Source organism: Pelodiscus sinensis, chromosome 27 (assembly GCF_052426305.1).
Source record: "Pelodiscus sinensis isolate ZL-2025 chromosome 27, ASM5242630v1, whole genome shotgun sequence".
NCBI lineage: Eukaryota > Metazoa > Chordata > Testudines > Trionychidae > Pelodiscus > Pelodiscus sinensis.
In genome coordinates this window covers 15,458,599-15,484,534 of record NC_143078.1, presented here as the reverse complement: position 1 = coordinate 15,484,534, position 25,936 = coordinate 15,458,599, and the positions used below count along the sequence as shown (strand labels likewise).

The 25,936-nt window shown below is 54.2% G+C and overlaps 1 protein-coding gene across 5 annotated transcripts in view; it reads left to right on the top strand.

Annotated features, from left to right (window-relative positions):
- Positions 1-25,606, top strand: part of PPFIA4 (PPFI scaffold protein A4) — a 148,817-nt gene extending 123,211 nt beyond the window's left edge. The window contains exons 22-31 of one of the 5 annotated variants that reach the window (XM_075910022.2): positions 1,526-1,726; positions 4,881-4,943; positions 5,941-5,967; positions 8,638-8,813; positions 10,748-10,845; positions 13,283-13,458; positions 13,849-13,917; positions 18,212-18,389; positions 20,228-20,322; positions 23,923-25,606. In XM_075910022.2, coding sequence (XP_075766137.2) covers positions 1,526-1,726; positions 4,881-4,943; positions 5,941-5,967; positions 8,638-8,813; positions 10,748-10,845; positions 13,283-13,458; positions 13,849-13,917; positions 18,212-18,389; positions 20,228-20,286 — 1,047 coding nt within the window. In that variant the 3' untranslated portion in view covers positions 20,287-20,322; positions 23,923-25,606. Of the gene's footprint in view, positions 1-1,525; positions 1,727-4,880; positions 4,944-5,867; positions 6,136-8,637; positions 8,814-10,747; positions 10,846-13,282; positions 13,459-13,848; positions 13,918-18,211; positions 18,390-20,227; positions 20,323-22,603; positions 23,793-23,922 lie in introns of those variants that run through there. The other 4 variants (XM_075910024.2, XM_075910026.2, XM_075910028.2 and 1 more) reach the window with 4 other exon arrangements.
- The last annotated feature ends 330 nt before the right edge of the window (positions 25,607-25,936 follow it).

Below are 25,936 nucleotides of genomic sequence, written 5' to 3'. Positions count from 1 at the left end.
CGTCACATGTGTGACTCGGGCAGGGTCTTGTATTTGTACTGTGGGGCTCCCTGTTCTGTGCACACCGGTCAGTTCCTTTGTGTACTCAGGTGGGTAGTAAGGCGTGTAAGGAGAAAGCACGTGGATTCCAGCTGTTGGAATGACACCTGCAAGTTCTTTGTCCTCTGCTGGGGTTTAAAATTGCATGAAGAGGGATCATAGAAGAGCCATGAGATGGAGTGAAGGGTTAGAAACATGGGCGGCCAGTATCCTAGGTGGGGGAAGGTTTTGCCTTCCCAAACCGCCAGCCTGGGCCTGCCCATACAGTGGTGTTGCGCCCCAGTGCCTACCCTCCCCGTACTCCGGGGCCGGGGAGGCTGTGGACACGCACTCACTGCCTTCCCTTCCTTTGCTCTAGGATTGTGGGGTGCTGTCATTCCTCCCTACTCCATGCTCTGGGGCTGAGGAGGCTGGGGCCACACATGTGCTGGGGTTGGGTGGGAGGGCGTGTGTGTGTTGCACTGCTCTGCCTGCTTGTGGGGGAGGAAGGGGAGAGGCGGCTTGCCTACCGTGTGGGGCAGGGCCTCAGCAGAAGGGACAGAGCTGGGGATGGGGCTCAGGGCTTGCTGCCTTCACTGATGACCCATGATTAGAAATCAGGCTTGATAATGCTGGACTGGAGGAGAGACAGTTAGAAGGGTGAGTTGACTATGTAGAGGCGGCTTAAGGGATGAGTTGCCTACCGTCTAGAAGATGTACGTGACGAGAGAGAAATTTGGTGACAGGCTCCTCGATCTAGCAGGGAAAAGTCGAACACGATCCAGTGGTGGAAGATGAAGCTAAATTCAGACGGTGTAAATTGTTAGCAAGGAGGGTAATTAACCGTTAGAACAGCTGTCCACGGGTCCAGGGGGATGCTCTAGCGCCAACCATCTGTTAAGATCCAGCGGGGGTGTTTCTCTAAGAGCTCTGCACTGGGGATTGGATTGTGATCACAGAGGCTCCTCTGGCCGGGGAGTCTAGGACTCCGCTAGTGGGAAACGAAATCATTCATTCGTTGTACACACAGGGCAGAGTTCTCAGATGCATGTAAGTGAGTTAGGAACCGAAACGCCTCCCATTTAGCAAACTGGCGAGCTTCCCTGGAAACTACCACCCCCCATTTGAAAGTGGAGCATCCAAGGGGCTGTCCTTGTGTCTCAGCCCCACCCGCATCCCCGACCTGTGACCAGTGTCTCTTAATGGACCCCTCTCCGGAGCCTGATTTGTCTTGTGCACCCCTAAATTTCACCTCACTTAGCACCTGCTTGCTAAGTGACTAGATAAGTTGATATAGCCCCTGGAAGACCTCTGCATCCAGGGGCATGTGGACCTGTGACTGAGACCCCTGCCCTAGAGTAGCCAGTGCATAGAACAACTCGAGCTCTTTGCTGACGGAGCCACGCACCCTGGAACTGTCTGAGCTCTCGGCCTCGGGAATGGCGGTTGTTCCCCTTGTCTGGGTGGAGACGGGCACCTGAAACCCTCTGCTTTCCTGTGTTGCCAGCTGTGGGTGGGCATGCCCGCCTGGTATGTTGCAGCCTGCAGAGCCAATGTGAAGAGCGGCGCCATCATGTCTGCCTTGTCCGATACAGAGATCCAGCGCGAGATCGGCATCAGCAACCCCCTGCACCGGCTGAAATTGCGCCTGGCCATTCAGGAAATGGTGTCGCTCACGAGTCCTTCGGCCCCACCCACCTCCAGGACGGTAAGTGCCTCACAGCCGCAGCTGGTGCGCAACGTGGCACAGACCCTGACCCTGTTTGGGGGGGTCAGAGAGAGGAGACTTGGGGGGCCGGGCACCACGGGACTCCCTGACAGCTTTTCAGTCCTACTTGATACCAGCGATTGTCCAGTGGAGCTGGCTGGGAAGGGGCCAGAGTTTCATTTGCCTTGAGGCTGACGGTGGCGGTGGGGATAGCAGCTTGCTTCCTCACAGCTACCGAGAAAGTGGTTTGAGTGAGTGTCACCTTCGAACTGGTCCTAACTGCTTGGATTTCATCCAGCTTCTGGAAAGATAAAGGACTAAAGTTTGAACCTCTCTAGTCCAGAATTCTCTGATCCAGCAACCTCCATAGTCCGGCATGATTTCAGTGAGCCGGATGTCCACTTGTCATGGGTGTGGCCAAGTTTCCTGCTGTCCCATAAAGTTTTACAGCCCCCAGTCCTGGCTCTCAGTGCTCTGTGCTGTTATTTAGTTCTAATTTACCCCTCCATGTCTTCTAAGAGCCCAGTAAGCCGTGGGTGATGCTGCTAGACAATCTTGACCTCCCGTGGTCTGGAAAATTCTCTGTTTCGGCACCAGTCAGGTCCCAAGGGATACTTAAGAGCAGGTGAATGCTGACCTCAGCACTGAGGTTATTCTGACCAGATCCTGGGGTGCAAGAGCAGAGCCTGTCACTGAAGCAGTAAACTGCCCCCCCCCGGATGACTCTGCCTGCTGGAGTCTTCCCCTCCTTCATCCGTGAGGACTCTAAGATGTATCAGGACCTCGAGAACAGCAGTTCCCACCCGCCGGGCCGCACCGCAGACGTCCGGCCACTGGGCCACGGCAGCTCTGGGGGCGGGGCTGGGGTACTGTGCTCCCACCATGGCTGTTGGGAGAGGCGTATCCTGTCCCGCCTCTCAGCCAACCAGCACCAGGCAGGGGCGGGTCTCTTCCCGGACACAGGCGAGCGCTTTGCTGCAAAACGGGAGGGACACGCGGCGCCGGGCACGGCAGCCTTAGAGCAGCTGCGACCTGAGCAGTGGTGCTCAGCTGGTGGCTGGGAAGCAGCGCAGGGCTAGGTGAGGTGGGGCAGGGCGGGACTGTGGGGGTGGGGCACTAAGAGGCAGACGGCTGATGTGGGGGGGCACTGGGGCTAGTAGTGAGGAGGCTCTGGGGGCAGGACTGGCACTGGGAGGCTCTGAGGATGGGGCTAATATTGGGGACTAGGGGCTGGCGCTGGGGAAGCCTCTGAGGGGGTTGGGTGCAGTGAGGCTCTGGAAACAGCAGGCTCACACTGGGGGTCTGGTTGTGGGAGGCTCTAAGGGGGGGCTGTCACTGGGGGGTTGGGTACAGGGGATGCTGGGTCAGTGGCAGCAGGGGTGTAGTGGAGGGGTGGGGGTCTCTAGGGGTTAGGGCTGGGGGCTCTGGGGGCCGGGACTTTTGGTGGACCAGTAATATTGCATTTGCATATTCATTATCTGCATAATGAATATGCAAACATGCAAATAAAATGCTACCGGTCCACCAAAAGTTTGTCAATGGGTTTGCCGGTCCCCGGTATAAAAAAGGTTGGGAACCCCTGCTCTAGAGGCAGAGATATGGGTGCTACCCCGGGCGTCCAGGCAGTCTTCCTTCAGGAGAATGCACACGTGCTGCTGTCCAAAGGGCAGGTTTTATTTTCAGACAAAACCCTGCGCTCTTTTAACCTCCTGCACACTTTACCTGCTATGGGAGTGTGTGCTCCGCCATGAGGAAATGCCGCGGAAGGAGTCAGGAGCTGCAGCTGCCACATGTTCCCAAGCGACTCTCCAGGGCATGCATGGATGGTGGAGCTTGGAGCTATTTAAACAAGGGCCTTTCCAAAGTCTGTGTCTGATCAATGTGGAGATGGTGCGGGGAGGGGCAGAAGCATGCATGGAGACCCAAGTGGTAGCCCTGCAAATGTCCAACATAGGAACGTCCCATAAAAATGTCATCAACTCCGACATGTAAATGCAGTCACTTTCCTGTTCCTGCTGTTCTTCTACGGCTCACCCTCTGACCCCTTTGCCCTGGGCTTTGTGTGCCAGGGGAGGGGCTGAACGGTGTCCCACGGGTGCCCTGAGCATGCATGCATCTAGCGCACACCTCTGCACCACCAACCGTTAGAACACGCAAACATCCATTCTCGGACGCATTAGCGGGAGTGCTGTAAGAACGAAGTCATTCTTCCATACTGATCAGGCCTCAGCTGGAGTACCGTGTCCCGTTCTGGGTACCACATTCCAGGAGAGATGTGGACAATCTGGAGAAGGCCCAGAGATGAGCAACAAAAATGATGAAAGGTCTAGAAAACAGGAGCTCTGAGGGAAGTGTTTAGTCTAGAAAGGAGAAGACTGAGAGGGGACATGATTACAGCTTTCAGGTATCTAAAAGGCTGTTACAAGGTGGAGGGAGAAAAATGATTTTCCGTAACCTCTAATGATAGGAGAAGAAAAGCAATGTCAGGGTGGTTAAGCACTGGAATAAATTGCATAGAGGGGTTGTGGAATCTCCATCATTAGAGATTTTTAAGATCAGGTTGGACAAACACCTGTCAGGGATGATCTAGACGGTCCATGAGGGCAGGGAACTGGACTTGATGCCCTCTCGAGCTCCCTTCCGTTTATGATTCTATGAAGATAACCGTTTTTCCTCCTCGTCGGAATTCCAGAGCAACTTTCACTAACTGAGTATTTGTGGGAACTATCGCTGCATGGTATCCATTTTAAACGTGCTTTGTTCTTGGAACGGGGTAGCTCAGAAAACCCTTCTCAGCATTCTCCCCTGTCACATGTCTTGTCTCTTTCACCAAGGAAAGGAGCCCCCGGTAAGTTTCATGGAAGCTGGAAGTGGGTTTCTCTACAAGCATGTGAGAAATCCTCCAGTGTTCTTTAGAGTTTGATAAACAGAACCCGATTCTCATCTCCGCCTGGTAGGAGGGAGCAGTAATTCCTGGTGTGAGTCCAATGGAAGAGAAGAGGCCAACCGTTAAGTCTGTATATGTCTCCTTGCGATCCGCAGTAGAACCTGACGTCCTGTCTGTAATGGAGCTTGCGTCGCTTGGACTTTTGAGCAGATAGTTGTGCTCTGGTTGTAACGTGTGCTTGATCTTTGTCTCCCCTTTTCCCTGTAGTCCTCGGGAAATGTCTGGGTCACGCACGAGGAGATGGAGAACATGGCAACTTCCACGAAAACGGTCAGTCTCCTGTCTAACCCCGTCTCCCATCTGGAGAGCATGCCAGTTCGCAGGCGTAGCCCTGTGGGCTGCTAGTGCTGAAATTCAGCCCACGGCGACCCATTGGATGGGAAGGGGGCTCATGCAGTCGGAGGGAGACGCCGTGCCCAGTGGGTTGGGCATGCTGAAGAGCTGCTTCTCAGCCTTTAATAGCTGGGCCGTTTCTACAGCTGTTTTTCCACTCCCCCAAGCGAGTTTTCCTTTTTCAAAAGCTTGTTGGTTTTGCTGAGCCCATGAGGACTGTGCCTCTGTCCACCTCTAGTAAAATAAATACAGGAAAAGACCCATTGATGCAGAGAAACTAACCCAGAACGTGAAAGCCCGACTCCACTCCTGGAGTCGCTGACCCAACATCCATTTCTGGATCTGAGGGGTCCGTCTCTTTTAGTGGACCCCAAGCTGCCCTCGTGCAGTCAGCCCACGTTGGCCCTGCAGCCGTTGAGTGTGGGTCACTGGCCTGGCGTCCAGTCTGGGGTGGAGCACACTGGTAGGGCAATGCAGGGGAAACTTGCACTGCCCTTTCCCCACTTGTGTCTGTTCTTCGGGCACAGGCATCTCTGCCCCGTGCAGCGCTTGCTTACCCAGCAGGCATGTGCTCTGGGGGGTCTGTGCCAGACTCCACGCCAGACGCTCCGTGTGCTGGGGAGAGCAGGACTGTCCAGTGTCATCGCAGCCTCGTGCATGCCGCCTGGGGTGGAAACCTGGCCCCGTCCAAGGCAAAACGCCCGGGGATCGGCATGCGCCAGGGCTCACTCGCGCTGAGAGACGCAGGCGCCTGACTTGCATGTGAAGTGGGTGTTCCCGCTCCCTGCCGGGCTAGTGCCTTTCCTCGGACCGCACCGTATCGTCTTTCCAATGTGTCTTCTGCTCTGTTTGTGCTCCAAGGGCCAGCCCCCGGTTGCAGAGGTACTGACTTTCCCTGTTGTTTTTGTTGACATGCTACACATGTTACAATCAGGACACAGAGGAGGGCAGCTGGGCACAGGTGAGACCTCCATGTCCTCTCTTTCCATGTCTGCCAGGTAGGCGAGCCGGGGCCAGCACCCAGCCAGTCTCACAGCCCTCTTGCAGACCGATCCCAGTGACACTGCCTGTGTCCGATCGCATCGCTCCATTTCCACGCCGGCCACTCCGCATTTGGCCCTGCTCTTTTCACCGGGTGTTCCTTTAAGCCCTGCCCCCAAAGGCACGTCCCTGGAAGGTCGGGGAAGGCTCCCCCTTTGTCGCATTGGATAGCCGGGATAATTTTCACACAGCTGGCGCGTCCTCTCTCGCCCGCCCATCACATGGATTAGCCGGTCCACTCCCGCACCAGGAACATGGCTCTTTCGCTGTGGGCTGGGGTGGAGTTCCATGGTTCTTTTGACTCCTGTTTTAGATGTCCAGGGGACTTAGCCATTTCGGAGGCCTGGAAGATACATGGCTAAAAGCCCCGTGTGGTTTTGGTAACTCTCAGTCCCGGGTTCCCTGCTGTGTAAAATTGGGGGCCCGTTTCTCGTAAAAAGGCTTGTGATCTCATCTCCCCATGTGTAGCCTGTCCTGGCTCACCGGTCCTGATCCAGCCCTTCCACGGGGAGGGCGGGTAATAAAGCTGGCAAACAGCTGGACGATAGAATGAGCTGGTTGGTCCCAAGCCATTTCCCCCTCCCCCAGCGGCTGCTTTGATTTGAGCTCAGATCTAGATCCTGATTCTGATTGGCCGCCTCTAGAGCGTATTAGCCAGGACTTTCCATCCACGGATTCTGTAAAAACAAGGATGCAACGTCCCCCCCCCCCCCAGCCGTTGTAGCCTCAGCCCCTCCCCTGTTCCATTTGATCAGCCATTGCCTGTCACCTGCTTCACGGGCTTTGTAGCCAGAGACAAGATGCCTCTGTTCTGTTGGGCGCGTGACTGTCCTGTCCATGAGAAGAGGCGAAAGCCCTCCATTAGCAACAGTCATTTAGATCCTGCGCACAGCTGCTGTGCTGCACATCTGGCGCGCTGGCTAGCCGCCGCCTTCCCCGGGAGGGGAGGAAGTCGCCTTTTATAGAGGGGGGAGCATACAGAAACCTTGAAGTGACACCCAGCCAGTTGCCTTCCCGGATGGGAACCCACATGGCCCCCCACTCCCGGTATCGGAACGGGCTGCTTTAGGGCTGCACAGAGGTGGGACAGAGTTTCCTGCCAGGGCTAGAGTAATGGGGGCTGATGTGCCACAGGGAGCCCTCCCAAGGCCCGCGTGAGTTAACGATGGCATCGTTTGGGCCTGATCCTCGACTGCCCCGCCCCTGATGCAAAGCGAGCGCCGAACTGCCCTGTGAATGGGGTGGCATTTTGAACTCACGTGAGACTGGTGTCAGAACCGCACGGGCAGGCGGTGGCGTGCGAGGCCCTGTCTCTCCTCCTGCCTGATTTACACTTCCCTGTGCGCAATTCACAACGAATTAAACCTCAGAACATCTCTCTGCTACTGCAGCAATTATTAAACTTGTTACACTTCAGAACAACAATATAGGCCATGCCTCCGCAGCATGGTGCTCTGTCCTTCTCTAGTGGTGGCTGGGACATATATAGGGGCTGAAGAGGTTGCTGCAGCTAGAATTAGTCAAGAATTTTTCAGCTTTTTTTTGTAACCAAAAATACCATTAAGTGTTTGCAAGAAAGGGGGGAGGTCAAGGTCTTTCCTGCTTTGGAACATTTTTCGACAAAAAAAGTTTGGAAATGGCGGTTACTCTCGTTTTGAGATAAACAAGAACCGTTTTTTTGGGGGGGTTTTTGTGATAGAAATGTAGCCGTGTTAGTCTGGTGTAGCTGAAACAAAAAACAGGACTATGTAGCACTTTTTTTTTTCTAAGCCAAGAGACCTAGTTCTGTTAGTCAAGGCTGCAGCTAGAGATGGGCAAGAAATGGTTTGCCCGTGAGACTGAAAATTCTCCCTCCCAAATCGGGACAACAAAAGTCTTGAAAATTTTCACAAGCTGAGAAATCAAAACCTATTTTCAGACCAAGTCAACTGGATATTTTGTTCTGATAAGCTCAAAACATTTTGTTTCAAATGACGTTTTTTTCAGACATTTAGGTTTATTTAAAAATCATCAGTTATTTAAAAAAATCAGCAGGTCAAAACTGAAACAAAATGTTTTGAGCTTATCAGAACAAAACATCAAGTTGACTTGATCTGAAAACAGGTTTTGATTTCTACGTTTGTGAAAATTTTCAAGACTTTTGTTGTCCCGATTTGAGAGGGAGAATTTTCAGTCTCATGGGCAAACCATTTCTTGCCCATCTCTAGCTGCAGCCTTGACTAACAGAACTAGGTCCCTTGGCTTAGACTGAGAAGCGTCAGGTTTCAGGTGCCTAGGGACCTGTCTTCCATCAGTGTCAGAGCATTACAAAAAGAACACCTCGCCTTTTATATAGGCTTTTCAAGATGTCCACGCCGAGAGAGAAGCACTGACACAAGTTATTAACTTATCCAAATGCATTTTCTTAATAATTGGACAGACATTTCCAAAAGCGAAATTCCCGAAAGTCAAACCTATTCAGCTAAAAATCAGGCCGCTTCTAAATGCAGAAGCTCTGAAAAAACATCTTGCACCAAACGTACTGTAGTACCCCTGGAAGGTTGTGTCTGGAGCACTGTCTGGAGCCATGTGTTTCCCTTTGCTTTCGCAGACGCTGGCCTACGGGGACATGAACCATGAGTGGATTGGGAATGAATGGCTGCCAAGTCTTGGGCTCCCACAGTATCGCAGCTACTTCATGGAGTGTCTCGTGGATGCTCGGATGCTGGACCACCTGAGTAAGAAAGATCTCAGAGTGCACCTGAAGATGGTTGACAGCTTCCACCGGTGAGCTGGTCTTCCTGGGAAGGTCTCTAGAGCGTCCCTTCCTGAGCAGTGAAGGAGGAGGCCTGGGGGGGTTTAGCCAGATGCAGTTGGTGTGGCTGAACTTTCTCACACACAGGCTTTGGAGGAAGGGTTGTTCTTAGTCTGGAACAACGTAGAAAAGCTGATGTTCTCCTTCATGAAATTCCCCGTGCAGACCTCCAGTGTGGGTGGTTGTGTGGCACAGAACCACTCAGTCCAGGTCAACCAATTTCTGACCCAAAATCATAGAACTAGAAGGAACCTTGAGAGGTCATCATAGTCCAGTCCTTTGCCTCCACGGCAGGACCCAGCACCATATAGACCATCCCTGACAGGTGTCTGTCCAATCTGCTCTTAAATATCCCAGTGATGGAGATTCCACAACCTCCCTAGGCAACTTATTCCAGTGTTTAAACACCCGGGCAGGTAGGAAGTTTTTCCTAAAGTCCAACCTCAGCCTCCCTTGCTGCAGTTGAAGCCCATTGCTTCTTGTCCTGTCCTTGGAGGCCAAGGAGAACAATTTGTCTCCCTCTTCTGTGTGACACCCTATTAAATACTTGAAAACTTCTATCCTGTCCCCTCTCAGTCTTCTTTCCAAACTTAACAAGCCCAATTCTTTCAGTCTTCCCTCATCAGTCACGTTTTCTAGACCTTTAATCATTCTTGTTGCTCTTCTTCTGGACCTTCTCCAATTTCTCCACATCTTTCCTGAAATGTGGTGCCCAGAACTGGACACAATCCTCCAACTGAGGCCTAATCAGCACAGAGTAGAGCGGAAGAATGACTCCTCGTGTCTTGCTCACAACACACCTGCTAATGCAGCCCACTGTGCTTTTTTTGCAACAGTGTCACACTATTGACTCATATTTAGCTTGTGATCCACTATGGCCTCTAGATCCCTTTCTGCCGTACTCCTTCCTAGACAACCACTTCCCATTCTATATGTGTGAAACTGATTGTTCCTTCCTAAATGGAGCACTTTGCATTTGTCCTTATTAAACTTTGTCCTATTTACCTCAGACCTTTTCTCTAGCTTGTCCAAATTATTTTGAATTTTGACCCATCCTCCAAAGCACTTGCAACTAGGATTGCCAGATGATTTCAACAAAAATACCAGACACACTTGACATTACATCACAATCAACATTACATCTTATTTAGAAAATACCGAACATTTATATTTTCTCATTCATTTTTTCTCAATTTGTTTCCCGAACAGAAAGCTCAAATACTGGACTGTCTGGTTCAAAACCGGACACCTGGCAGCCTTAGGGTACGTCTACACTAGCCCCGTAGATCAATCTAGGGAGGCTAATGAGGATGACCGGAATTCCAAATCAAGCCCGGGATTTAAATATTCTGCACTTGATTTGCAAGTTCCCGGCCGGTCGCCATTTTAGAAATTGACTAGCCTGAAGTAACTGCCCGTGTCTACACACTGCAGTGAAGCGGGCTTCCAATTTAAAGCCCTAAATCGAATTAGGTGGTATTCCTCCTGCAATGAGGTTTACCACCTAATTCGAATTAGGGGCTTTAAATCGGAGGCCCATTTCACTGCCGCGTGTAGTTACTTCTGGCTAGTCAATTTCTAAAATGGCAACAGGCCGGGAACATGCAAATCAAGCGCGGGATATTTAAATCCTAGGTTTGATTTGCAATTCCGGTCACCCTCATTAGCTTCCCTGGATCGATCTAGGGGGCTAGTGTAGACGTACTCTTAGTTGCAGCCCCTCCCTGCTTGGTATCATCTGCAAACTTAATAAGCGTCCTCTCTATGCAATATCTAAATTGTGGATGAAGACAGTGAACAGAAGTGGCCCCAAAACAGACCCCTGCAGAGCCCCACTTGTCCTGCCCTTCCAGCATGACTGTGAACTGCTAATCACTACATTGAGCGATGCGTTGTGTTTCCCCAGCACCAGCCTGCAGTACGGCATCATGTGCCTCAAGAGGTTAAGCTATGACCGCAAGGAGCTGCAGCGGCGGCGAGAAGAGAGCCAGCACGAAATCAAAGGTCAGTCCTTTTGCCTGTGTCCCACAGGAAGTGACAGCGGAAGTGATCCCGCCTTTTTCTGGCTCCTTTCCTGTTTTGCATTGCGAAGGCTGTTTGTCCAATCGCATTCGTTGGAACAAACCCGGAAGTCCAACTTTAGGTGGGAGATGAATGGCAAGAACAGAGGATTAAAAGCCTTGAGGATTAAAAGAGCCTCTGCCAGCCGCTCAGATGACAAATCGGTCGGACTTGACTGGCGAGCCCTCTGGAGGAATCAAGAATTTCTGCCCCAGTTTAGTTTCCACGGGGAATGGGAGTTTTCTCTGTCAAGTGGGTTGGGATTTTCAACCCTCTTGAACAGAACTGGGGGAACTAAACTATTTGTGATCACTATTCTGAGTGCTCAAGCAGATAATGTACAAGGACAGTCTGTGGCACCTGTATTCCTCCCTGCATTAGCGGGGATATGCAGGCATACAGATTGCTAGCCTCGCTTGGCAAGGGGCGGGAACCATTGAAACCAGGAAATAAAAAAAGAGAGGAGGTCTGGCCTTGCTGGGGAGGAGGGAAGATTTCAACCAGAGACCTCGTCTCTCTGAGTACAATTGTTTCTAAACCACGGCAGGGTCCCAGTTCCTCCCCAAGCATCTGCACCTCTCTGCTTGAAATGTCAGAAGCAGCCTTTTGGTGTCAGCAGCCGGCCTGCCCGTCGGATCGTGGCGAGGGGCCCACAGACACACTCAGCCTGCTTGTGCGCCTAGCACAAGTGTATGGGGAGTCAAGGGGGTCAGGAAATGGGCAAGATGCAGAGAGACAGTGTCCGGGCCACTCCTCCAGGGGGCACGGAGTGAGATCGGGGCAGTCCCTTCACATAGGGCTGCCGGTTTGGTTGGACGTTTTTGTGATGGCGCGTTGGGGGTCCCCTGTCTCCTGCACCCCGAAATGGCACAAACAGACTGCACCAGCCGGTGGAATTGAGGAAGTTTATTGCCTCTCCAGGATACAGCACAGCACAGATGGAATCTGGTCACAGAGCTGGGCTAGGATGCCTCAGGCCCCCTTGAGTTGGGGGGAGACTGGGCCCCTAAACTCCAGCCCCTCTACCTAGGCTGTCTCCTCCATGCTCACAGACAGCCACTAACTAACCCTCTTCCAGCCCTGCCCCCCAGCCAGGGCAGCCTCCACCTTCCTTTGTTCCTCTCCATGGGGGGTGTCTGGTTCAACAAGTTTGGCATCACCTTGGCCTAGTGAGGTTTTCCCTGCTGGGTCTTGCTCCAGACAGCAGAGGTCACCACAGCCCAGCAAGTACCCCCACTACGTCACAGTTTTCCTGGAGGTTTCATCACATGACATCCTCTTTCATTACTCTTGAATTCCTGGCGACTCCCAGGGCAATTCTGGAGGGTTGGCAACCAAACCTACAGGGTGGGCAGATTTCTCTGTTGCCATGGTGTGACGTAGTGGGGGTTCCTTGCTGGTTGGATGCTGGGCAGGGGCTTGTGAGTGACCTCCACTGGCTGCTGGATGCAGCACAGCCCAGCAGGGCAGCGGATGAGTCATTATGCAAGGGGGCTTCAAACCTGTCTGACCAGTTATCTCCCAGGGAGTGGAACAATGGGAAGAAGGGGAGTGGAGCCCTGGCTGGGGGCAGGGCTGGAAGTGAGGGAGTTAGTTTCTGTCTGGGAGCATGGAGGAGACAGCCTAGGGAAAGGGGCTGGAATTTAGGGGCCCAGGCTCCCCCATCTCAAGGGGGGCTGAGGCATCCTAGGCCTGCCCTGGAACCAGATTACATCTGTTCTGTGCTGTATCCTGGAGAAGCAACAAACTCCCTCTAGTCTACTGGCTGGTGGAGTGTCCGTGCCATTACGGGGGTGCAGGAGACGGGAAAACCCCAATGCGCCGTCACACATGGGCACCAGCTTCCTCCTTTCTATGTGGGTGCTGAACCCCAGCTCCTCCCCAGGCCTCACCCCTACTGCACCCCTTCCCCCGAGACCTCCCGTCTCGCCCCTCACTGCACACCATGGAGCAGCTGATAGCAGTGGGCGGGAGGCAGGCGGAAGAGTTGATTGGCGTGGCCGCCAGCGGGTGGGAGGTGCTGGCGGATACCGTGCCAGCACCTGAGCAGTTACTGCTGCTGCTCCTCAAAGAGCCGGAGGGACAATGGCCGCACTGCCACGCCTAGCCAAACCCCTTAATTGCTCTGTCCTATGGTCACCTGCCACAGGGCCAGGCAGGGCTCAAGGCTCAGCAGGGATCAGGAAGTGTCCGAAGCATCTGACCAGGTGAGTTTTGCCCACGAAAGCTCACGCCCCAGTAAATCTGCTAGTGTCCCTGGTGCCACAGGCCTCCCTGTTGGTTTTGGGGGATACAGAGTGAGGCTGCCCCTCTGACAGGTGAAAACCGAGCTCGCTGGAGGCTTGGAGGGTGCTGAACGTCTGGCCCTGCTGTCTTGCAGATGTTCTGGTCTGGACCAACGATCAGGTCATCCACTGGATCCAGTCCATTGGGCTTCGGGAGTATGCAAATAACCTCGGCGAGAGTGGAGTCCATGGAGCTCTCCTTGCTTTGGATGAAAACTTTGACCATAACAGTCTGTCACTTGTCCTGCAGATACCCACTCAGAACACCCAGGTAAGGAAAGGCCTGCCAGAGCTCACTGCTGGTTATCCGTCCGCCTGTCTGCCTCTCCGTCCTCTCGCCTGCTCGCGTCTTTGAGGCACCCGTCACCTCAGGGTGTGCTCTGTGGGGTGTCACAGAACACGAAGGGAGAGTCGGCTGAACAAGGCAGCGATCGCTCCTCACTGCTGCAGGGCTTGGTGCCAGGAATCTCCTTTAGAGCCTCCTTCAACTCCGTGTCCTACGGCAGCACAGCGGCTTCTGGAGGGACCTGTCCTGTCCTTGCAGCTGTCGGCACTGACAGTCGGACTCCTCGGTCTGTCCGAGCACCTGGGCATCCTGGGGTAGCGTCAGTCGTTCCCCGGGGCCGGCCGGCTCCTGTCACTCATTCCTGACTCTTTCCAGGCACGGCAGGTGATGGAGAGAGAATTCAACAATCTGCTCGCCCTGGGCACGGACCGGCGGCTGGACGATGTGAGTGCCAAGTGCTGTCTCGTGCTGTCTCGCTGGGCCAGTGAAGGGACGGGGCTTCAGTCTATCAGAGGAGAACCAGACGGAGGGCTGGAGGGGACACGGCCGCCAGGGTGGCCTTGTAGTAAATACTGAGTTTTGTCTCCCCCTTTGGAAGAGGCTCACGAGGCTCAGAAAGCCCTGCCGAGCCCGAATCGCCCTGGTTGTGCTCGGGGCGGGTTGCTGGTTGAGGAATGGCTGTTCCGAGCCATGGGCATTGACAAGCAGAGTCTGAGAGAGGAAAAAGGGCTCGATTTTCAAGCTACAGAGGCCCTCGTATTGTTCCTGTGGGTGCGGGTGTCAGTGCCAGTCCTTGGTTCTCCATTTTCCTCGTTGTTAGCGGGAAGAGGCTCGCGAGCGTACCGGTTGTCGTGTCAACCCCTAGGGAAGGGGTGGGAGCCGGTGTCACCCTGGACTAGCCAGAGCCCTGTGGAATGAGCCCTCGGGGACCGTCCTGCCTTCGGGAATGGACTTGGTGGAATCTAATGGGTCTTTTCTACCCTCATTTTTTGTGGGCCTGATCCCACAGGGGGACTGGGCGGCTCCCGGTGACTGCGCTGGCTCGCCTCTGATTTTAGAGCTCGCTTTGGGGTTATCTTTTACAGCCATCTGAGGGTCATGGGAACAGAGGCTGCAAAGGCTGGCGAACAGGAGACTCGGGCCACTTCAGCTGTGCGTGTGTGTGTCGTGGAGGCTGGCTAACACACAGCTCTGTCTGTCTGTGTGTGTTGTGGTGGCTGGCTAACACACAGCTGTGCGTGTGTGTGTGTTGTGGCGGATGGCTAACACACAGCTGTGTGTGTGTGTGTGTGTGTGTTGTGGCGGATGGCTAACACACAGCTCTGTGTGTGTGTGTGTGTGTTGTGGCGGATGGCTAACACACAGCTGTGCGTGCATGTGTGTGTGTTGTGGCGGATGGCTAACACACAGCTGTGCGTGCATGTGTGTGTGTCATGGAAGCTGGCTAACATACAGCTATGCGTGTGTGTGTGTGTGTTGTAGTGGCTGGCTAACACACAGCTGTGTGTGTGTGTGTTGTGGAGGCTGGCTAACACACAGCTATGCGTGTGTGTTGGGTGTTCTCCTGTGCCTGTAATTTGAACGGGTTTCCATGCTGAGTCTGCCAGTTTGCTCCCTGCCGTGTAACTTTGTACATGTGGTGGGTCTCTCTCCCACTGGGTTCATGTACCACAGTCAGTATCCGCAAACACCAGCCTGTGTGCGAGGGGTGTGCAGGGTCTCTCCACACTGTAACTCTGGTGATGGTCCAGGTGGGCGGCAGCTGCCCTGAAGATGTTTCTAATGCAGAAGATAAAACCTGCCCCCCGTTTCTCCTGGGGGGAGGGATGGACAAGAGCTACGTGGACATCAGCAGCCCAGTGCCAGGGATTTTCCTTCCTGCTGTGCCAGCTGCTCTCCGGGCTAGTGGGTGCCTTTACCGAGCTGACTGCGTTCTCCAGGCCGGGCTGGGACCTGAGCCTGGTGACCGTGTGGGGCATTCCTGAGCGGAGAATGTTACGTCAGTAAGACTGAATCCCACGAAGCGTGGCAGCCACCAGCCCACTGTGGGCGGGGGGGTGGAGGGAGGGTGATGTGTATTAACGCTTTGCAAGCCACCGGCACTTTAGATATCCCAGGCACAGAACGGACGTTCATTGCGGCTCAGAGCCTTTGAGCGGGGCGGGCGAATCACTTTTTCTATGGCAGGTAGGCAGCCCTGGCTCGCCTTGGCACTCAGGGCCTGATTTTCCAAAGATCTCTGCACCTCCAAAATGCATCGACTGTTCGATTAGTCAGTCACCCAGAATGTAGCATCTTTAATGTGTATTATGGTGGCACCTGGGAGCCAGGGCTCCTTTGTGCTAGGCGCTGCACAGACACTGAACAAAAGGCAGTCTCTGCCCCACAGAGCTGGCAGTCGAATAAGTCAAAGCCGTTTTGCACTGCTCCTGTTTGTCAGATGACTTCCAAGGCGGCCAGGCTGAGAGGCAGCCAAGGGACAAAGGGAGATAATTCCGTGCATTTATGTCACTTGATACAGAATAAAAAGAGCAGCCAGGCCCCCGACCAGGGAAGATTTCCAGAGGCCTAGGGGGCAGTTACGTGCTTAACTCTTCAAGTCGAGGGGAGTCGGGTGCAATTTGTGCTTTTGAAAATCAACCCCCAGGTGACCAGGATGTGGCTAAAAACACCTGGCAGAAAAGCCCGCTCTGTGGTAAATAAACGGCAGCCGTTCCACCCTGCCACCGGCACACTGAGACTTGGAACAAGCCTCCCTCTCCAGCAACTCGCCACCCGCACACGCCCCTCCGTTTCCCATGCTCGGGAAAAGGCACCGGCTCAGGCCTGCTGTGCTCCGTTCCCCAAGCCGCGATTGACGTTCGCACCAAGGCATGCAGGCCGGGATGGTGCCCCATGCTCAGGGGACTTGGTTCATTCTGGGAACTCGCCTGCACAGCCCTGCCTAGCGATGGGCATGGGCCTGTCTGGGCTTTCGGCCACCACTGCCCTGACAGACCAGAGGTGGGTCTGATTTCAGACACGTAGGTCCCATGTTCTACCTCGCTAAGCTGGGAGGGACCAGCCTGCCCCGTATGTCAGGACGCCCTCCAACAGTTCGGTGGTGCCAGGGGCCTGAGCAACCCCTCTAAAACAGGGTTCCTCAGCTTTCCCCTCACACCTCATGGCGCCATCCCATTTCCCAGAGTCCTTTGCAGCCGTATCCCAGCCCCCTTTCTACACCAAGCATGACCGCCGGTGGGAGCGTGCAAGGGACCAACATGATACAAACAGGTCAACCGGCGGTTAGGATAATTAAATCAGAGCCAGCCAGAAAATGATTTCCCCCCCTCCCCTGGAAAATTTCAGGTTTTTGGTGAAAATTAGAATATTGAAATGGAATCCTAGAACACTAGAACTGGAAGGGACCTCGAGAGGGCACCAAAGCCAGCCCCCTGCCCTCACGGCATATTTGGATTGGAAATGCCGTCATGCCCCTGAGAGTTAGAGCTTGGGGACTTCCTGCATTCTCCTCAAAGTCATGGCGTGTAGCTGTGTCGGATATGGTGCACCATGGTCTCGTCTCCTAGCAAGAAGTGGTGCATTATGGGAGTCCCTGGCTGCGGTGCATTTCGGGAGATGTAGTCTGCCGGACAGCCTGGCACCATAGAGCCGAATGGAGACATGAGGCTACTGAACTACAGTTCCCATAAGGCATTGCAGCACCAGTGCCAAATAAAAATATTTCCATTTTCAGAGGAATTGTTTCAATTTGGGGGCGTTCGGTGTCTCAATTAAAAATCGAATGTTTCCGTGGAAAGCAAACACTTGTTGCAAAAAAACCAACCACTCCGTTTTCCCATAAAAAACACTTCTCGCGTCAAAGTTCTGATCCCGCCTAAATCTCAGCTATTCCAAGCTCCTTAAATCTTGGTGACAATCCCAGCATAGGCTGGACAAACCTCCTAGAGCAACGAGACCTGAGAGAAAAAGCTAAGTGTGTGGTGAAAGTCAAACTCTAGTGTGCTACGGAGTAAGAGTGTCTACATGGGAAAATTGGCTAAAAGAGTCATTCTGGAACAGCGCCAGAATTCCAGATGCTCTGGTTTGGAATAAAAGGGATTTTATTGCAGAATAATTATCCCACTGCGGAAGTACATTGAATCAAAGTGAATTAAAGGCTTGTCTACATGGAAAACGAATGTGATTTCATTTTTAAACTGGATTAGTTAAATCACATTAATTCTGAATGAGCATATCGGCATAAGGGTTAAAGTGCTTTTAGTTTAATTCAGGCCCAAGGCCACACCGAGGTTTAACAAATGCACTTCTAAAAGTTCATTGGGACTAGGGTTCCTGAGAGGCCCTGTTTGCATGGACAAGCCTGAAAGCCACTTTCGGAGAGCTGGGCCGTGTTGATGTGGAACGCTGCCCTGGGGCTGTTTGTATCCCTTCCCTCCTGCGTGGCTCAGCCCACAGCGATGGTTCAGCTGCCGTTCAGAGTGAGATAACCAAGGAAGGGCCAGGAGTGCGAGCGGCCAGAGAACCTCCCAGCGGGGGGGGGGGGGGAAGGACACCGCTAGCCGTGTGGCTGAGCCCAGCCCTGCCCCTGCACTGTACTGCAGGCATCTGAGCCTCTTCCCCACACCTGTACTGTGTGGCAGGCAGGTTCGCTCTCCCTACCCCACCCATGCAGCAGGCTGCGCACGGCGCTGCACATCTGGCTGCGAAAGGCGTAACCAGCGCCCTTCCCTTGCAGGGCGAGGACAAGGCCTTCCGGCGCACCCCGTCCTGGAGAAAGCGCTTCCGCCCTCGGGACGTGCACAGCATCAACATGCTCAGCAGCTCCGCCGAGACGCTCCCCGCTGGGTTCCGCGCGACCGCCCTGGTGCCCTTGCCACCCCCCTCGGCCCCGCTGAAGAAAATACCCCCGGAAGGTAGGACACGGGTTAGCCTCCAGTCCCGGCGTGCCAGGGGCTTCTCTCCAGGGCAGCGTGTGCAGCGCCCCGCCCCCTTGAGCCCAAGGAGAGGAAGGGGCAGAGTCCCAGCTAGAGATGAATTATTGAAGCATTTTCAAAATCTATCTACAGGGGACATTGAGTCCGGCCATCCTGTCCCTCCGGTCTCTGGCCCAAGGGCGTCGGGTTCTCTCCTGGGCAGACAAAGCGAGTTCCCATTGGTCCTTTAGTCTGTGAGCTGCCAGGAGCAGAAGCCCTGAGACCAAACTGGTCCCCTGATTCCTTTGTCGCAGGAGGAGTTGGGAGGGGGGGGGGGTCTTAGGCGGCAAAGACAGAAGCCGAGTGCAAGCGTCTGGAGCAGCGGTGAGGGCATTGGGATCCGCCGGCGCCACGGCGTCTCCGCGGCCTGCTGAGGTGCACAGGGGTCCTGCGCCCAAGACAGGCAAGGGAGGAACGCAGTCAGCTGGAAGTGATAGGCCCAGCGATTCCCCTGGGTGAACGCAGCCCTCCGCCAACGGGACATCTAGCCCCCAGGAGCCTGAGAGAGGGGCCTGGAGAGGGAGCGGGAGGCCGTAGGGCTGCATCCGGGGATTGAGATGCAGAAAGATTCAGGCCTGTGAGAAGCCAGGGGCCTGCGGCACCTATTGGGAGGAAGGGGGCAGTCGAGGAGGAAATTGCAGAGAAGCTAAATGACTGCCCCACCTGGACCCGCCGTGGGACACCTCCCGGGCAGTGCCTGGGGGTCCTCCCTGAGCCCCTTGCGGAAAGGGCAGCGAGGTGGTGGGACAGCGAGCTCCTTGGCTGCGTGTCTGTCACAGGCCTCTCTCCGTTAATGTCCCAACGTAAGTCCCCAGGGCTGCAGCGTCCCAGGGAGCCTGGGCGAGCTACAGAGCAAAGTAAAGAGGTACAGCTGGAGCAGCCGAGCTGCTGTCCCAGGGCAGAGGGAGACGGTGCGGCTCCTCTCCTTCATGCGTTGCCACTCTGCTGCTCTTTACTAGCTTGCCGTTCAGACCCACCTTCCTGCTGCGCACGCTCCCGCACTGGATGGCATCAAGGGCCATGGGCTGTAGGCAGCAGCGGTTCCCACAGCCCGCATCCGCAGGGTTTCCTCGGGCCATAGAAAGGGCCATTCAAAGTGTGTGTGCGCGCGCGCACACACACACACACACACACACATTCTCTCTCTCTCACACACACACACACACACACACACACTCTCTCTCTCTCTCTCTCTCGCTCTCTCTCTCACACTCACTCTCACACACACACACACACTCTAGCTCTCTCTCTCTCACACACACACACACACACATTCACAGGAGCTGGGACTTTCAGAAAGTCTCCTCATTGTGGGAGACTCTGAATAAGATCGAGGGAGTTGGTGACATGGGGGTGCACACGGCAGGGGCAATGAAGCCCAGGAGAAGAGGCCTGCAGGGGCAGGCCGCACAAAGGAGAGCAGTAGGAGACGTTCCAGGAAGTGGAATATTTCAGACATCTTGGGTCAGATTCAGGGAAGAGTCTAAATAAGCCTAGTGGAATTTGTGGGGATCCTTCCCCGAACCCCCTTCCAAATACAGGTTACACCAAGTTAGCCTGGCCTCCCTGAGACAGCAATGCGCAGACCCGCTTTACCATCCCAGCCACTCATCCAGACTTATTAACCGGAATGGGGCAGCCCTTTGCAGTCCGACTCGCTAACTCCTGGCCCTTCCAAGTAACCGCCCAGCCGGAGCCCACTCCGTGGGCAGCTAAAGGCTAACGTGGAGCGAGGGCGCTAATCGCATGCTTTGTGTTTTACTCCGACCGGCTTGCAGTTGCCACGTCTGGGCCACAGAGACTGGAGACCTCCACAGTCCGAACGTATTCCTGCTGAGGACCAGTCTTGAAGGGGAATCAGCCCTAGCTGGGGGTAAGTTTAAGCAAGACCAAGGTATATAGGGTTGTTAGATGGTTTCAGAAAAAATAGCGAACAACGACAGCAAAGCACACCGGGAAAAGGTTTGTTGAGCAAAAACCAAAAAAAAAAACCCTTCACCGTGGCCCCTTTAAAAACCATGCGGTGAGGCTTTTTAGCCCTAACAGACTACTGGTGGCTTCCCTGTGCTGGGCTGGACAGCTCCCTGGTAAGCACTAGGGTTACCAGGCTGCTGCCGTATTGAACCGGACAGCCTGGATTTTCGCCTCCTGGCCGGGAAAAAATCAGAAAATTCTGAACATTTTAGGTGTCCAGTATTTTCTGAAATTTTTACTGAACAGGAGGTGAAAATAATGGGCTGTCCGGTTCAATACTGGACACCTGGCAACCCTTAGGCTCTGTCTAGATTTCATCCCTTTTTCGTAAATTCCGTATTGCAATTGCTAATGAAGCGGGGAGTTAAATCTCCCCCGCTTCATTAGCATAAACATGGCTGCCGCTTTGTTTTGGCTCGGAGCTTTGCCGGAAAAAAGCGCCAGTCTAGACGCGGATCTTTCGGAAAATAAAGCCTTTTCTGAAAGATCCCTTATTCCTCTTAAAATAAGGCTTTATTTTCCGAAAGATCCGCGTCTAGACTGGCGCTTTTTTCCGGCAAAGCTCCAATCCGAAAAAAAGCGATATGTCTAATTTGCATCCCTTTTACGAAAAAGGGATGCAATCTAGATGTAGCCTAGAGGTATAGTAGCTGAAATGGCAAAAGCTGCAAGCAGTGGCCGGGGAGAGCTCGTAGACGAGCCCAAGGAAGGACCCATTTCAGTCTGCTATGGCTGGTCTCCTCTCCCTGACTCCTCTCTGCCTCTGCCCTTTCTCCTGTGAAGGAGCTTGGAGTCAGCTCCCCTGCCGAGGTTCCAGGCGGGACCAGGTCATTAGCGTTTCCTGAGGACTTTCCTTTGGCGTGGCAGAAGTAAACAGATTCTCATTATTACTGCAGGACGTAGAGACCCTGGTTGGGGCCGCCTCGCTGCACTAGGCCTCCTATAACAAAATGCTGCAAAGGCAGAGAGCCGGGAGTTGAGTGTTCACAGAGCACAGACAGGGTGGGCGAGAAAGTACCTTTCCTTGGACCCACGTGTGTGAGTGACACAAGCGCGTCTCCGGGTCAGGAGGTCTGTCGGTTCGGTTGCCAGTGCCCGTCGGAGAGCAGCGCTGTGACATTCCCAGGGTACAGTCTGGGCTGTTGTACAGCTGCGTCCCCTTCGCTCTCCAACCGCGTTTCCTTGTGCACGGCTTCACTGTGGCTCAGTCTACACTACAGAGTTTTTCCAAAAAGACTCGCAGAGCATCTACACCTCAAGCGCATTTTTGCGCAAAAAGATGGAAAGAACAGAGGGGGTTTTCCGGCGTAGGTATTCCTCATTCTACGAGGAAGAATTGTGTGTGGACGGGGAAGAGGCGTTTTTTGCTCAAGAAGAGGAAAAAGCACAGATGCCCTGGCGGCCATTCTGTGCATACCAATCAGAGCTTACTTTCGAGAGAGCATCCATGCAGTCTGGACGCTCTCTTTTGCAAAAACGCATCGCTTTTCCGATGTGCTTTGGCAGTGTGCACATGCTCTTGCACAAGAAGTGTTTATGGAAGATCTCTTCTGATAAAAGCTTCTTGCGCAAGAAGCCTGCAGTCTAGATGTAGTCTGTGAGAGCTGTCGCTCTTGGTCTGCTCCCCCAGCCTGCAAGGTTGTTCCCAGTGACTGATACCGGCACTTCTAGGCAGCCCTGCATTATGTTGCAGAAGCAAATTCCTAGTCGCAGACTTACCCCCAGAAATGTGTGTCTTCTATTGCCAGCTTTTTCCTTCTGGCCAAGGCAAGCTCACAGAAAGGCTGTCACTTGGTAAGAGAAAACAATTTGCATGCACTCAAGTGGAGATTCCCAAACACTTCAATCCAAACTCACGCGGTTTTACGTAATGCAATAAAGCAAGTGTCTTAAGTGCAGAAGGATAGATTCCAAGTAATTTCGCGTGAGGAGGCAGATTTGATTACAATGACATAAAAGCTAAAATACAAACCAATAACAAGCTAAGTGTATTCTCAAAACAAAAAGTTTTCTCAGCACATGCTCAGAGCAGTCTGACTGGATTCCTTCAGCAAGACCACTCCCCCAGTTCAGTGATGTTTCCTTTGTCTTTCAAACACGGTTGATGCCACGAGAGGATCAGATGAGGGGAAAGAAATTATTTGGGGTTTCTGATCCTCATTTTTGTCTTTTCCTCTCAGAATCCTTTCCAGTTGGGGTTCAGGCAACAGCAAGTCTGTTCCTTTGCCAAGATGTAATTTTTTTGCTTGCCGCCTTCTTGTCAACAAGAGGCCATTTAACCAGGTGATAGTTCATTTGATTATGTTGACACCTGGCTGAAGTATTGGCTAGCTTTTTGTCTTTGCGGAACTGGCCTGAGGCTGTTTCCCCAAACTTGGAACATGCTTTATACAGTAGAGTTTTATAACTCGCTATACAATGGCACCACATAGATTTTACCAGGACACTGATGTTCAGCAGATTATGAGTTTTCAGGTAAAACCTCACAAGGCATATTTTGTACAAAATGGATTATAGACTTACAAAAAGGGTGAGAGGGTACAGACTGTCACTGTATCACAAAGTGCTGTCTCTTGCTTATTAGTGAGGTTGCATGTGGCAGGTTTCCTGACCTGGCCTCCCTTCGACATTCCTCACTGGATAACTCCAGACCTGAGAGAGAGCTCAGGGAAGCTTTTTCCTTCTACCTACAGAAGGTGATCCGAGAGAAGATATTCCCTCGCCCATCTTGTCCTAGCCTAGTGGTTAGACAGTGTGCAACAAGGAATAAATAGACAAAAAGGGAGGACACTGGCTATGAGGAGGAACCAGTACTTTGCGGTCAGTTTTAATGTGTTGCTGCTTTCTGAACAGAACATGCTTTCTGTCAGGAACTGGACTCTCCCGGAGCATGCTCCAAGCGCCGACTGATGAAATGCTGAGCCTCTAGAGCATCTCCCATAAGCCTTGTCACTGTCCGTACTGCAGTGGGGCATACAGACCAGGGGCCTTCTCTGCCTGGCGCTGTCCGGAGACCCAGGCAGATCCAGTCCCTGTCCCCTGGACACTCCCTGACAAGCCCAACCCTTTGATGCTGCACAAACACCTGGCCTGGTCTCTCTCCTGGAGCTGCCACCGCCTCCTGATTTGGGAGGGTGGCACTGGAATGGAGGATGAGCAGCCTAGTGATTAGAGCAATAGCCAGAGACCCAGGTTTGATTCCTCACTCTGCCACAGGCTCCCTGTGTGATCTTGGGCAAGTTACTTAGTCTCTCTGGGCCTCGGGTCCATCTGTGCAATGGGGCAATAGCCCTGCCCTGCCCCCGGCAGCAATGGTAGAGCCGCTCAGACCGTATGGCAACGGGAGCTCCCTGAGCTGGATAAGCCGGCGGGGTTGCTTACACCTGCTCCAAGGCCAGCCACGGCTGCTCGAGTCGCTGGAGGAAGGCATCCAGAGGCTGCCGCAGCCCCCTGTCACATCCCATCATGCTCACACGGCCTCTCGTCCTTTCTCTTGCAGCACATTCCCACTACCTGTACGGCTACACGCTGGCTGCCTTCCGGGACTAGGCCGGAATCCAGACCACGCCTGCCCCTCTGCTCCAAAGACCAGGCGCTACAGGCCACGTGGACCGAGAAGGGTGTTCTCCCCTTCTGCTTGTACACAGCCCCACCCTCTCCCCCGCCTCCTGGGTGCCCCTCCGTCCAGTAACCTCACTGGCTTTGCAGCCACCCTCCCTCTGCACGGACACAGACTCCTTCAGGAGCCGTACAGGGCACCAGTGTGCTGCAGGCACGGTCAGTCGGCCACGCCACGTTTCTGACAGCAGGGCCTGGCCCGGTGCGCAGGGCGGAGACGCCGTGAGGCTGGTCGACAAGATTCGTCCACTTTGTTTCCGTGTCTGGTTCGTTTTGCCGATCTGTCCGAGGGACCTGCGCCTCCGTCTCCTCGCCACAGGCACCGGGGAGCCAAGGAGGCCTCCGCCCAGAGGACGACCGCGAATCTCCCTTTTCTGTGAAACACGAGCCGTGGTGCCGGGCCTCGTGGCTGCGAGCTTCTGCCAGGACAGGCTGTGGCTGGGGAGGAGCACAGCACCAAGCCATCGTGCTGCCTGGAGGGCAGGCGATCAGCCGTGATGCCAAAGGAGGCTGCCCCATGAGGGGCCAGAGGGGTCTGTGAAGGGACAGAGGTGGGGGCTTCTAAGGGGGATAGGGAGGGATTTGTGCTGCTATAGAGGGGGCTGCCCCTCCAGTGCTGAGGGGGGCCGTGTTGGCGCCAGGAGGGGGCTGCCCCTCAGGGGCTGAGGGGGGCCATGTTGGCGCCAGGAGGGGGCTGCCCCTCAGGGGCTATGGGGGGCCATGTTGGCATCAGGAGGGAGCTGCCCCTCAGGGGCTATGGGGGGCCGTGTTGGCGCCAGGAGGGAGCTGCCCCTCAGGGGCTATGGGGGGCCGTGTTGGTGCCAGGAGGGGGCTGCTCCTCAGGGGCTGAGGGGGGCCGTGTTGGCGCCAGGAGGGGGCTGCCCCTCAGGGATTGAGGGGGGCCGTGTTGGCACAAGGAGGGGGCTGCCCTGCGGAAAAGTGAGTGTTTTCGGGCGCCTCATGTGCACTGAGCAGTGTCTGTGTGTGTGTGACCTGAGCCAGGACTAAGAGCACCCTGAGATTTCGAGGCACCCAGCCCCTCCCCAACAGGCTGTGAGGAGGAGGCCAGGAGCTGCCCCTCCCACGCCTCCCCCTCCAGCCACGTAAGCTCTAGAAATACAGCTGAACTTGACACGTTAGAAGTTCAAACAGTGGATGATCCCCCCCCTCCCTTGGGTGCCCAGGAACTGACCCCTCCTGCCCCGTGGGTGGGTGCCCTGGGAGCCCCCCCCCCCCCACCCGCCCCTCTTGAAGGTAGGGAGCGATGGATGCAGGAGGCTCCACTCTTTCCGTTTCTTCCTCGTAGGCTAGGATCTCTGTGTCTCCTCCCGCCACTTTTGCCTTGTGTGGCCCCTGTTTCTGGTGTGGTATTTATAGATGGCTGAAATGCCCTATACTCTAATGTGCTGTCTGGAAGTGCAATATCAGAGAGACTGTACAGTCGCAACGTCTTTTGGTGTATTACTTCTCTACTACAGTATTAAATATTTTTTTAATTTGAAGAGTCAGTGACCCCTTTATATCGATGCCCTCTTTTTTTGGTCATGTTATTGGTACTGCATGGATTCCACGCCCTCCCGGGCTGGGGAAGGATGTACGTGTGTTCCAATAAACAGGATTTTAAAGCAACGCCGGCTTGTGCTTTCTTCTCCTCTGGACCCGCGCCCAAGCTCAACCTCAGCTTCCCCGGGTGCCGTTGAGCAGCGCCACTAAATAAAGGCGGGGGCTCGAACGCCATTGGTAGGTGTCTTTGGGCAATTGGAGGCTGACGGGTATGTCTTGGACTGAAAACATCCCAGCGGGGCTCTTGGGCGCATAGAGCTTGTTCTGCTTGCAAGAGACGAGCTCCCTTGTGTCGTTGTCCCTTGTTCTGCAGGGTGGCTTCATACCTCGTC